At 42.9% G+C, this 14,165-nt stretch overlaps 1 protein-coding gene across 3 annotated transcripts in view; it reads left to right on the forward strand.

Annotated features, from left to right (window-relative positions):
• Window positions 1-893: 893 nt before the first annotated feature.
• Window positions 894-14,165, forward strand: part of LOC124781499 — a 59,325-nt gene continuing 46,053 nt past the window's right edge. For all 3 annotated transcript variants that reach the window (XR_007015953.1, XR_007015954.1, XM_047253866.1), the window contains exons 1-2: window positions 894-4,655; window positions 6,761-6,889. Coding sequence is in view for 1 of the 3 variants with exons in the window: in XM_047253866.1 (XP_047109822.1) it covers window positions 915-4,655; window positions 6,761-6,889 (3,870 nt within the window). In the remaining 2 variants the exon portion in view is untranslated. The remainder of the gene's footprint in view (window positions 4,656-6,760; window positions 6,890-14,165) is intronic.

A 14,165-nucleotide genomic window follows, 5' to 3' on the forward strand; every position in this document is an offset into this window, starting at 1 on the left:
AGAGACAGGTTACCATGCCGACCACAAGATCAAGGCATAATTACTCTGTCAAAGAGACTTCATCATGTACCTCAAGTTTAAATGACAATGGGTTAATGAGAGCTCACAGATACCATACAACTCAACACCAGCCAGCATCTATACAGTCACTTCAGTCGCTAATTGAGCAGATGCCTGCAAGTCAAAGACAGATCAGACACAACGTTTCAGAACGTGCACAAGTTGGGATCCTTTCTCAAGATCAAAATCGGCTAAGTTTCCCACCTTTGAACCAGCCGCAGCACGGGTCCCCCACTCCGGGCCAGCCGCAGCACGGGTCCCCCGCTCCGGGCCAGCCGCAGCACGGGTGCCCCGCTCCGGGCCAGCCGCAGCACGGGTGCCCCGCTCCGGGCCAGCCGCAGCACGGGTGCCCCGCTCCGGGCCAGCCGCAGCACGGGTGCCCCGCTCCGGGCCAGCCGCAGCACGGGTGCCCCGCTCCGGGCCAGCCGCAGCACGGGTGCCCCGCTCCGGGCCAGCCGCAGCACGGGTGCCCCGCTCCGGGCCAGCCGCAGCACGGGTGCCCCGCTCCGGGCCAGCCGCAGCACGGGTGCCCCGCTCCGGGCCAGCCGCAGCACGGGTGCCCCGCTCCGGGCCAGCCGCAGCACGGGTGCCCCGCTCCGGGCCAGCCGCAGCACGGGTGCCCCGCTCCGGGCCAGCCGCAGCACGGGTGCCCACCTCAGCGCAGGGCCCCACTGCCAGGCTACCTACAGCACGGGTGCACCCCTACAAGCCAGCAGCAACACATTAATGTGACTTCTGGACAACTTCAACGTGGCCAAATTTCTTCAAAATCAAAATCAGTTTTGATCAGGTACCTGAGCCACCCGAAAGGTGGTGCCCTGCCTTTAAATCCAAGCCAGTTGCAAGAAGGGCGCATGCTTCCATACACGAGCCAGCCACAGGTGGGTTGCAGGCCTTCATACCCGAGCCAGGCGCAAGCAAGACTGCTCCCTTCATACCAGAACAGAGGGCAGATGGAACAGCTGCTTCTGAAACAGATCCCGCAGCAAGACAGCTACTTGCGTTCGAACCATTGTCAACTGCCTTCCTATCAAACACAGCAGCAATATGGAAGTCTGCTTTCAAGTCAAATTCATACAATGCCTAACCACATCACTCAGGGCCAGGCTGTAAATGGACACCAATCTTCAAATCAGAGCTTGCGTTCAAGTCAGAATCTTTCCAAAACTGGAAACGTACCTGCAAATCAGAGTCAGACGCATTGGGCGCATGTGTCTTTGAACTCAAACTCTGTCCGAGCTGGATATATGCCTTTGAAACAGCCTCAGGTTGGGAGTATACCTGCAAATGTAAATCAGCCTCACTTTGAGTCTTCACATGTGAGGGATTTACAGGTCAAGCGAGGCTGTCAAATACCTGCATATGTGAGTCAGTTGCAGACTGGACACCAAACTGCAGGTCAAGAAAATTTGAACCATCAACAACTAAACCGAACATTCCAGCAAATGTCACACAGTACTACACAAGCTAGTCAAGTGTCTCCTGTTCATACGCAAGCCACTCAGATGATACACCAACGAAAGCTTCGCCAAATAGCTCCTAATTTTGAGCAAACTCGGAGTATGGTAGCGACTGTGCCACAGGGTGTACAGTTACCACCCTACACAGTTCATGTGAGCCAAGTTCCTGCTAATCCCACAAATACAGCAGTTATGGGACACATGACTGCAAATTGTGGAATGACAGGTCTTGTTCTCTCACAACAGATTGCAGCTGTTCCCTCTTCTTCGAAAGTACTGGCTGGTTTATGTTTTTCTGGTGCACAGTCTGTCACTGTTCAGAGTGGAACAACCAGCACGACTCTCATTAGTACTCATCAGAATACATTTCAGAGTGCACCAAATGTTAATTCTATAAGGAGACAAGGCAGTAGTCACTCGGAAGGAAGAATTGGGTATCAAGGAACAGAGACGTCATTACCTTCATATATGTCTTCAAGTGTTGAAGATCAAGGTAACCATTTGTCATGCCTAGCTGTAGGGCAGGATTGTGGAGTGAAAGAAACACAGTCAGCAGATGAAAATAGGAGCTTTGCAAATTTACCAGCACTTGGTAGACAAACAGAAAACCAGCAAGATGTTAGACTACAGTGTATTGAGCACCAGAGTAACAAAACCTCTTCTGTTATCCAGAACAATAGAGCCTCAAATAGCAGATCACAACAGAAAATTACATCTACTTCTCATGTTAATGTAATAGGTGGAAGTCAACAGACAATACCTTCAGGAACCCAGGGAACTGGAAGCCATGGAAGCACTGTATCATCTGCAAAAATCATAACTGCTGAACCTCAGAGTGCTGAAGTTATTTTTCCACGAGCTGCAGATAGTAATGGTGTGAATTCACAGGTACAGAAGCCATATAGAACAGCTGCTGTGTGTGAAATACCAAACAGTTCACGGCCAGTCATTTGTAACACGATGTCACAGAACAGTGTGGCAGGGTCTTCTGGAGAATGTTCACACCAACGGGTCCATATCTCAAGACGACACCCTAATATTTTAAGTACGCAATCTACAAATCCAAAGGATCCGTCATCCCATGTTAGTACTTCTGCAAAACAAAGTGGCATGCTTTATGTAACAAGTTCTGAAAATAATGAAGTTCCTACTAATAGTTCTGTTCCTAGTCTACAGAAAGCTGCTACATCACAGTCACAGTTGGTATTTAGAACTCTGGGAATTTTGAGACGTGGAAGTTCTGATCCTGCAGTGTCAGTGTCAAGTACAGATTCTTTGGAGAGAGACACTCTGGTTACTAGTGCAGATAAGGACCAGCATGCATCCCGTGTAAAGCTACCACAGACTGTTGTTTCTAATAATGCTAAGGATAGCTCTCCATCCGTGAGAGCAGAAGCAGATAAATTATCACAGCAGATTTATACTGACACGATAGCTACATCTGCATCAACTCGAACGGATATAATTAAGAGTGGAAGTACTTCATGTCCGGCTGTTAGCCCACGTGCTTCAGTTCCACATGATCATGCACCTCATTCACATTCAGTATGTGTTAGTAGTAATGCAGATTCAGCAAATGAAGGCAACCTGTTACATTCTGTAGAACACCCTGATGTGCTTAATGTTTCACGTGCAACAGGTGTAAAACCAAGTATACCACCATTGACTCAGTGTGATAGACATACAGGACAGAGTCCTGTTACTGTGAAAGACACAAACACCTCTTCCACAAGTTATAACAGCAGTTGTTTACTGCAACCTGCAAATGAGGAAAATACTGAAATATGCCACAATTTTCAGGCAAGTGCTGTGCAAATGAAAATCCCAGTATCATCTAGTGACATTTCATATTCTCCACAGTTATTTGGTGGCTGTAAAACACAATCTAATCATGAGAAGGCATCTATCCCCAACAGTGTAACATGCAACAATGTCAGTCTCAGTTCTGGAGCTTCGTCCTCTATCGGTCCACCAATAATGAACTGTAAAAACAATACATACTTGGAAAAATTGAGTGGTGCACATGCAATGACGAGCTGTATTGCCTCTGTAAATATTGTTTCAATTTCTGCTGCTAAGACCGTGTCTTCTGGGAATGGTATGGACACAAACAATTCTTCTATAACTGAAAAACAAGGGAATGCATCTTCAGCTGTTATTAGTTCAAAAGAGGCGGAGAGCTGTAAGAATTTGTCACATCAGCCAGAGAGGACACAGAAGATACAGGGAAACACCCCCGGTGAGTCAAAAACAGCCGATGGTGCCAATGGAAACATGTCCACTGTGAGGGTAGAGACTATTTCTAACACTGGTGCCAATAAAAGTGTTGCTCCTAAGACAGATGAGGTAGTCCAGGAAAGCAAGAAACAGATGAGTGAGATTTTTGACAGTGACTACTTTCCAGCAGCAAATGCTGTGCAGCTTAAGCATATCTTAACTTCTGGAAGTATGTCTAATGTGACAGATGATATGGAAGAGATGGATGTCAAAGAATTTGTAGAAAGTGATCTTTCAGTTAATTCAGAAATGTCCTTAAAACTAATGTCTCGAGTTTGCTTTGACAACAAGAAAGAGCTCACCTCAGATTCAGCATATTTAGAAATTATGGACGGGAGGAACCAGTGTGCTCAAACTGTTTCAGCTGGTGTGAATATTGTCAACAAAAAAAATAATGTGCCTTTAGAGAAGAAAAGTGGAGTGAACATTGATACACCTGCAGTGAAAGGGTCTGCTGTTTCTGAAGATACTGCTTTGAATTGTGCCACCAAGGCAGTGTCTCCTGGATATGATGCAGATGGAGAGAATTCATTCTTAACTGAAAAAAGAGAGAACACGATGTCAAAATTAAGAAGTCCTTGTATTGTTAGCTCTAGACAGTCACAGAGTTCTGATTTGGATAATTCAGAGTCCGAAATAACAGTTGTAAACTGTTTGTCTGAAGATGATGATATTGAGATCATTGAAGATTGTAGTCCTGTACAGTTCCTAGGCTACAAATTTGCAAAAGTTGGAGTAGCCACAAAAACAACTTCACGGAGCCAACATATCAGTGGTGTAGCTCCTGCAGACTCATTTACCAAACATATCTCTTCAAAATCTGAAGACATCAGTTGTGTCAATGAGACACAAGAAGCAGTAAGTATCAACCAAGTAAAGTAACCAATTTAAGATTGTAGCATATGTATATAAATGTGTGTAAAAATGTGAAAGTCAGCAATGAAACTAAAATAAATGACACTTGCTAAGGCAAATGTCTTGGTTGGTAAAACACAATGAAAAAACAGCAGAAAATGGTTTGTCATAGTTTCAAATGCAAAGGTATATATAATAGGACAGGAAAGTACATATTCACAGATCATGATTCATATATGTAGTGAATAGATTTCAAGCACCTCATCAATTGTTATAGTGGGAATCTTTTGTTGTAATTTCTTGTGGCTCTGGGCATTACCCTTAGACTTCCTTTTGACATGCTGCTTGGCCTACTTCACTTCACTTTTGATGTGCTTCTTGGCAGGTGTCACTTGTGTATAACACATTCTAATTTGCTATCCTGTTTCATACTGATGTTAAAAGTATCTGTTTGTCACACCTGATACTAAATGGTTATCTCTCATTTAAGCCTTGTGCTTACAGTTCTAAACTGTGATTTTCAGCAGCTTTTATTCATATGAGGTTGGAATTTTAAGCTGTGACATTAATATCCCAGTGACTTTGGGGTTTACATTGATTCTGCATTTACTTGTGTGAAAGATAGTGTTTCTGTGAATTATTCAGTAGTAGTGTGCTTACACCCCTGTTTGGTGTGGTGGCGGCTTCCGTAAATCATAACAATGTGATCTATGGCGTTTGTGTGGGGGTTGAGTGTGCAATGAAGAGGAAGGCATGCAATGTGTGCATTTAACTCTTAATGTCCATCTATTGTGTTCATGTATTTTGTATAGGGAACCAGGCTTGCATGTTTGTAATCAGTGTAGAAAATTGCCTAAAATTTCACGCCTTCTGTAACCTTATTTCTCTCTCTCCCGTTATTTTTTATTCTTTTCTATTTCAAACTTACTCCTCCACATTATCGTCAAATACATCTTGTAATGATATAGAAAAAGTTTTACCATTTTCTCTAAAAACTTAGTGATGGGTGTTCTTGTACCTATTTCAGTATTAGATGTACTACTATCCATTTATTATTTTTGTGTGTTTTCAAGTGTTCGTTTCTCATTGTGGTTAATTCACTGATATCCTAATGTTTACGATGCTTGGGATACCCAACTTTCCAAAACACACATCAGGCAAAGTGAGACATTTTGCGTAGGAGAGTACATTATAAAGTAATGATTTTCCTTTTGCTTCCTAAGATACATGCATCCTAGAAAGAAAATTTCAGCTACATACTATGTTTTGTGCTAGCAACTAACTCCTTTGTGTTCTCAAGACACACTTCCTGTTTACTGGAAGTTGGATTACATTTTCTACGCTTAATGCACTACAAAGTAGATGGGAATTCATACAATCGTGTTGTATTGCTGTCATATAATCAACAGTATTATTAATCACAATTATTGATTAAAATATTAATTTTTATCAAACAGCTCTTCATTTGACCTCATAGGTGCACAATGACTAACTCCTTAATTGTTTTGTGTCACTTTCTGTACGTAACTTTTCATTTTTGTAGGAGTTGTTACCATATTATGCAGTGAATTGTTTTCTGGCTCTTGTTTCAAGGTGCCTATAGCAATATACAAAGACTCATGAGCAAAATAACTCATCACATCCATGTTTGCATGTAAATAAACATTGCACATAAATAAACATTCTTTGTTTTGTTTGTACCATACTCGTATTTATGGCTTGCTAGTAAATAGTTCGGCACTTAAGTGAAAAAATTAAAAATGCGCTCTTGGTGCAATAAAAAATAACACTTAAGAAGTTAACATTATAGCTGGATAAATTATTAATGAAAACTACAGGTATTATGAGTTCCATCGATATGGCATGCTGTTGGTAGTGTTGTTAACCAGCATTCACATCCATTGTCTTCGGAGTGTCATGGGTTTCATATGAGATAGCATCTTGTATGAACATCAGGGGAGCAAAACCTACTATCCTTGCAAGTCCTGGCATGGGAAGTAATGGGTGCATTGTGCATGTGACGTAACTAATAGTATCTATACAGCTTGTCTTAAAATTCTGATCTATTTGTAGAAATTTTAAAGCTACTTGTTTTAAATTTGATGCAGGTTGGTGACAATACTTCAGCAAAGACTGGAAGCAAAGATACGAATAATGAAACTTCAGAGTCACAATGTCTCAAAATAGTATCTGTTGTATCGCTGACGTCAGAAGCTATGGAGGAAAGTGAAATCCAGGTATGTGAGACTTGTGACCTTCAAATAACGTGTTGAGAGAGAGAGAGAGAGAGAGAGAGAGAGAGAGAACGGTTTCACTGTATGTTACAGTTAGTGCTTGCCTGCTAGTAGTTACTTGAAAAAATGTGTGTGTACCATCAGAAAGGATCACACAGGTGAAAGGAAAAAAGGCAGAGGTCATGCAACTTGTAGGTTCGCAGACAAAACGTTGGTATCTTAAAGAAATCATTACAAGCATCATTTCTTCTTTTAGTGTTCAACCCTGAGGTTGGTTTGCAGCAGAGCGCCATTCCTCTCTTCTGTCTGCCTTCCTCTTCATTTCCATGTATGTGTTACATCCAGCGTCATTCATGATCTGTTGCACGTGTTGATATCCTTGGTCGCCCCTGCCGATTCCTTCCCTCAATAGCTCCTTCTGCGATTGTTCCAATGGTGGTGTTGTGTCATAGGATGTGCCCTACAAGTTTCTCTCTTCGTGTTTGGATGTGCCTCTACAGAGATCTGGTTTCCTGTACTCTTCTAAGCACCTCTTCATTTGTTACTTTGTTTCTCCAGCTGATCATCATCCTTCTATAGCACCACATGTCCAGGGCACCATTTAATACTGTGTAATTCTGCATCTGGACAAGATAAATGCCTCGATTCGGCTAGAAAGTGAGGTTGACCGCATGTTGAGGATTTGATCACGGAATTACATCGAATTTAGGATTTTGATATTTATTTGTGTTTCACCTGCTGTTCCAATATGTCTCACAGATTTTCTGTGGGGATTACAGTCAGGTGATTTTGCAGGCCCTGTGAGATGTAATAGGTTGGTGGAGAAAACCAGTCTCACATTCTTCAGTCCGATGAAGTAGTTACTTTTATGCTTGTGTGAGAAATGGGCACTAGTGAGATAATCCCCAACTCCAAATGTCTATTGCATGCAGTTCCTATGACAATGTTCTCTAGCTGAAAGGTTGGAATGGACCTCCATTTGCTGCCACCAGCAATCGTGTCAGGTTTGGAAGCAAATTAGATTTACAAGTTGCCAAAAGCGTCTCTGGTTTCTCTGCTAGGTCTTTTTTTGGCCACAGTTCTGATGTGTTCTGTACCCACATCTGCTACACTACTGCTTTTACACACATTTAGCAGTGGACTGCAAAACACCAGCTAATACAGCAACTACACAAGCCATTTGGCCAAACACAACTGCCCCTTTTTTTGCCCCTCTACCATGCCCATACATTTACCCATATGAACATACAATGTCCCCTTAAAACAAAAATGTCGTCGTAATTACTGTCTGCTTCACATCTGCTGTGCAGCAAGGTACGTAAATTTAAGTATTAACTGTGTTTTTCTTCACTTGTCACTTATTTTTACATGTGTTTTTGCTTATAGGAAGCTTTAATTTTAGAGTTCTAGTAATAGTGTTCCATAGATTTTGTGTTTGTTTTGAATACAGTCCAGAGACAGTGCTTACTTTCATCGTTTCTAACAAGAAGCGTCTAGTAACCACAATTTAGTCAGCTGTCATTCGTCTTTAGTGAATTAGCAGTCTAGTTAAAAGTTGATTACTTAACACTCTACAGTAAATTGTTGATTTCTTAGGATGGACGGGATGTGTGACTGCTGTGTATGCACGCAGGAGGAGCTGGCCACTGTTTGCGAGCAGCTGAACATGCTGATGGCTGTGGTCAGCCATCTTCAGGCTGCTGCCTTGGAGTGTAGCGGCAGTGGGGAGTCTGGTGTGTCGCATGGTACACCCCAGGTGTTCCATGCTTCACCCACAGTCCCTGCTGTCGAGACATCTTCGTGAGTACCGGGCGTGGTTGGGCCACCCTCTCCCCAAGGGGAGTGGCGGGTTCAACAACAGTGTTCACGCTGCGTGAGGCGGAGGGTCAATGTGTAGGCCGGTCGTGTGGCATCATCCGCTCTGCCTGTGAGTGGACATGTGGCTGCTCCTTCCGCAAGGTCGGAGCAGGCACACAGGGGAGGGGTTTATCAGTGATTGGGAGCAGCAATGTTAGGCGGGTGATGGAGCCCCTTAGGGAAATAGCGGAAAGGTCGGGGAAGGAGGTCAGTGTTCACTCTGTCTGCTTGCCGGGGGGTCTCATCCGAGATGTGGAGGAGCCCCTGCCGGCGGCGATAGAGAGCACTGGGTGCACTCGACTGCAAATTGTTGCTCATGTCGGCGCCAATCACTCCTGCAGTCTGGGTTCAAAGGTTTTCCTCAGTTCGTGCAGGCGGTTGGCGGAGTTGGTAAAGGAAGAAAGCCTCACTCGCGGGGTGGAATCTGAGCTAACTATTTGTAGTATCGTTCCCAGAACCGATCGCGGTTCTCTGGTTTGGAGCCAAGTGGAAGGCTTAAACCAGAGGCTCAGACGATTCTGCAGAGATCTGGGGGTGCAAATTTCTCAACCTCCGCTATCGGGTGGAGAAATGTAGGGTCCTCTGAATAGGTCAGGTGTGCACTACATGCAGGAAGTGGCTACAAGGGTAGCAGAGTATGTGTGGAGTGCACATGTGGGTTTTTTAGGTTAGAGTATTCCCTCCCTAGGCCCAACAAGGTACCTCCTGAGACGCGACAAGGTAGCAGTAGGCAATACACAATAGGGAATGACATTATTAATGTGGTAGTAAACTGCAGGAGTGTCTATAGAAAGGTACCAGAACTGCTCTCATTAATAAACGGTCACAATGCGCACATAGTACTAGGGACGGAAAGTTGGCTGAAACCAGATGTAAACAATAATGAAATTCTAAACTCATATTGGAATGTATACCCCAGAGACAGGCTGGACAGTGAAGGGGGAGGCGTTTTTATAGCGATAAAAAGTGCAATATTATCGAAGGAAATTGACGGAGATACAAAATGTTAAATAATTTGGGTGAAGGTCACGGTTAAAGCAGGTTGAAACATGGTAATTGGATGTGCCTATTGTGGCAGAACACCGGAAGGAAAATTTGGAAAATATTTCGAGTAGATTTCCCAACCATGTTATAGTTCTGGGTCGGGATTTTAAAATACCAGATGTAGACTGGGAGACTTAACGTTTATAACGGATGGCAGGGACAAAGAATCCCATGAAATTTTTTAAAGTGCATTATCTGAAAACTACCTTGAGCAGTTAAACAGAGAACCGACTTGAGGCGATAACATATTAGACCTTCTGGTGACAAACAGACCTGAACTATTTGAAACAGTTAACACAGAACAGGGAATCAGCGACCATAAAGCAGTTACAGCATCGATGATTTCAGCCGTAAATAGAAATATTTAGAAAGGTAGGAAGATTTTTCTGTTTAGCAAAAGTGACAAAAAATAGATTTCAGAGTACTTGACGGCTCAACACAAAAGGTTTATTTCAAGTACAGATAGTGTTGAGGATCAGTGGGCAAAGTTCAAAACCATCGTACAGTATGCATTAGATGAGTATGTGCCAACCAAGATCGTAAGAGGTGGAAAAGAGCCACCGTGGTACAACAACCAAGTTAGAAAACTGCTACGGAAGCAAAGGGAACTTCACAGCAAACATAAACATAGCCAAAGCCTTGCAGACAAACAAAAATTACGCGAAGCGAAATGTAGTGTGAGGAGGACTATGCGAGAGGCGTTCAATGAATTCGAAAGTAAAGTTCTATGTACTGACTTGACAGAAAATCCTAAGAAATTTTGGTCTTGTGTCAAAGCAGTAGGTGGATAAAAACAAAATGTCCAGACACTCTATGACCAAAATGGTACTGAAACAGAGGATGACAGACTAAAAGACGAAATACTAAATGTCTTTTTCCAAAGCTGTTTCACAGCGGAAGACTGCACTGCAGTTCCTTCTCTTGATTGTTGGATAGATGACAAAATAGTAAATATCGAAATAGATGACAGAGGGATAGAGAAACAATCAAAATCGCTCAAACGAGGAAAGGCTGCTGGACCTGATGGGATACCAGTTAGATTTTACACAGAGTACGCGAAGGAACTTGCCCCCTTTCTTGCAGCAATGTACCGTAGGTCTCTAGAAGAGCGTACTGTTCCAAAAGATCAGAAAAGGGCGCAGGTCACCCCTGTTTTCAAGAAGGGACGTCGAACAGATGTACAGAACTATAGACCTATATCTCTAACGATCAGTTGTAGAATTTTGGAACACATATTATGTTTGAGTATAATGACTCTTCTGAAGACTAGAAATCTACTCTGTAGGAATCAGCATGAGTTTCGAAAAAGACGGTCGTGTGAAACCCAGCTTGCGCTATTCATCCACGAGACTCAGAGGGCCATAGACATGGGTTGCCAAGTAGATGCCGTGTTTCTTGACTTCCGCAAGGCGTTTGATATAGTTCCCCACAGTCGTTTACTGAACAAAGTAAGAGCATATGGACTATCAGACCTATTGTGCGATTGGATTGAGTTCCTATATAACAGAATGCAACATGTCATTCTCAATGGAGAGAAGTCTTCCGAAGTAAGAGTGATTTCACGTGTGCTGCAGGGGAGCGTCATAGAACCGTTGCTATTCACAATATATATAAATGACCTTGCGGAGAATATCGGAAGTTCACTGAGGCTTTTTGCGGATGATGCTGTAGTATATCAAGAGGTTGTTAACAGTGGATAATTGTACTTAAATGCAGGAGGATCTGCAACAAATTGACGCATGGTGCAGGGAATGGCAATTGAATCTCAATGTAGACAAGTGTAATGTGCTGCGAATACATAGAAAGAAAGAAATATCGTTATCATTTAGCTACAACATAGCAGGTCAGGAACTGGAAGCAGTTAATTCCGTAAATTATCTGGGAGTGGGCATTAGGAGTGATCTAAAATGGAATGACCATATAAAATTGTCGGTAAAGCAGATGCCAGACTGAGATTCATTGGAGGATCCTAAGGAAATGCAGTCTGAAAACAAAGGAAGTAGGTTACAGTACACTTGTTCACCCACTGCTTGAATGCTGCTCACCAGTGTGGGATCTGTACCAGATACGGTTTATAGAAGAGACAGAGAAGATCCAACGGAGAGCAGCGCGCTTCATTACAGGATCATTTAGTAATTGTGAAAGCGTTACGGAGATGTTAGATAGACTCCAGTGGAAGACTTTGCAAGAGAAACACTCAGTAACTCGGTATGGGCCTTTGTTGAAGTTTCGAGAACATACCTTCACCGAGGAGTCAAGCAGTATATTGCTCCCTTCTACATATATCTCGTGAAGAGACCATGAGGATAAAATCAGAGAGATTAGAGCCCACACTGAGGCATACGGACAATCTTCCTTTCCACGAACAATACGAGACTGGAATACAAGGGAGAACCAATAGACGTACTCAAGGTACCCTCTGCCACACGCCGTCAGGTGGCTTACGGAGTACTGGTATGGATGTAGATGTAGAAATGTCTGTGTTCCATAAAATTTTGGGCATGTGGCCACATAAATTTCACTTCTTCTTCTAATATTTTTGCTTTATACCATCCAGCCACCTTCAGAGTAAGCCAAGGTGATTGACGCTGCAGCACTTGCTCCATCCTTTCAAACCCATGGACCGCACCAGTGTGCATGTGGCCAAACATACACAAGGCACAACAGATGTTGATAGGTGTCAAAGAGGTATAACGTATGCATGGAATTAGATCTGTGGCTACGCGGTCAATTCACACTGTTATGTAGATGTATCACTGCGAACTGCACCATCCTATGTTTTTGTGAGTTTATTACAGAAGTGCTGGATTCCATGATTTGTCCAAGCTTAAGCCACTATCTCTATTAATTAAATTCATTGCCAACTGAATTTCAATTGCTTATTTCAGTGCTGAGTCCCAGAAAGATGAATTTGAAGCAAAAATTTCGATGTTGTCGTACACTGTATGGTGCCCAGTATCAATACAGTACTCTGCCACTGCAGATTTATTTGCTTGTAATAACTGAGTGTACCTGTGGTGCTGTGTGCACCTCCCATAGACTGTATGTGTCATCTGTCTGATGTAAGAATGGTCACACTCACAGGGGATCTTGTAAAACTCAGGCTTCCGAAGCACTAAATCATCTTTAATGGAACCCAGGAACACTGCTGTCTATGGTGGAGGGCAAACAATCACGTTCAATTTATGTTTACTCATGATCTGTTGTATTTTTGACGATATGCTTCCTATTTGTTGCAGAAAAGCCATGGATTTAAAACGTTCTGTTTTTTCTTCCACATTCCCTATACCCACTGTTAGTTTCATTTGTAGTGCCTTATGCATCTGGAGAGTACCTGTTGGCTTCAAAGACTCTTCTCAAATGTTGAAGCTCATCCTCCAGAGTGCTCTTGTCAGCAGTGACCTGTGCTCTGTGTAACAGAGTTATAAGTACATTCACCATCTGCAAAGGATGGTGGCAGCTATTTGTACATAAATGTAAATCCGTATGGTTCAGTTTTCGATATACTGCATGTCCCAAAGTGCCATCTTTGTGTCATACCAAAACATTCAAAAATGGAAGGCACCCATCATTTTTTATTTCCACTGTGAACTGAATTTGTCTGTGGATGGAAGTCAGATGTTTTAAAAATTCTTTTAATTTGTCTTCACTAGGGGGCCACACTATAAATGTGCTAACAACATACATCCAAAACACTGTGGGCTTCAATTTAGAAGATTCCAGCGCCTTATCCAGAAAGTCCTCCATAAAAACGTTGGCCCTCAAGGGCGACAAAGGACTAACCATGGCGACACCTTCAGTCTGTTAGAAAATTTGTTATTGAAAAATAAAAATACGTTGAGATCAAAACATGTTCAAGCAATGCTGAAATCCCTTTGTCGTTGTGAACAACGACACTACTGGGAAGCTGACCAACATATCAAAATTGTTCAGTTTGAGTGATTTTACTTTGCCAATGAAGTCCCCAGAGTTACTTATGTGATGAATGCCATTTCCCACCAGAGGCCTAAATGACGACACTAAGTGTTCGGCACAATCATAGGTTGGAGAGCCAATGTACTCACTATTGGACGCAGATGGATCTCTGGAAGCCTTGGAGGAACTACACCACTTGATTTCAATCTTCGCACAGGTTCTGGTGGAAAGGGGGAGGCATTCAGATGCGAAGCACTCTTCCTTACCTTCTGGTTGGTGGGGTCTTTACTGATCTTCCGGTATGTGCTGTCACTCTGTAAACTGTTCATTTTGTCATGATAGTCATCACAAGACATTAAAACAGTGGCGTTACCTTTATCAGCTGGAAGAACCATCATCTCAGTATCCTGGTGAGGCTTACATAGTGCAGCCCTCTCTGCCACAGATATGTTACTCCTTTGTG

This window comes from Schistocerca piceifrons, chromosome 1, assembly GCF_021461385.2.
Source record: "Schistocerca piceifrons isolate TAMUIC-IGC-003096 chromosome 1, iqSchPice1.1, whole genome shotgun sequence".
Taxonomy (NCBI): Eukaryota; Metazoa; Arthropoda; class Insecta; order Orthoptera; family Acrididae; genus Schistocerca; species Schistocerca piceifrons.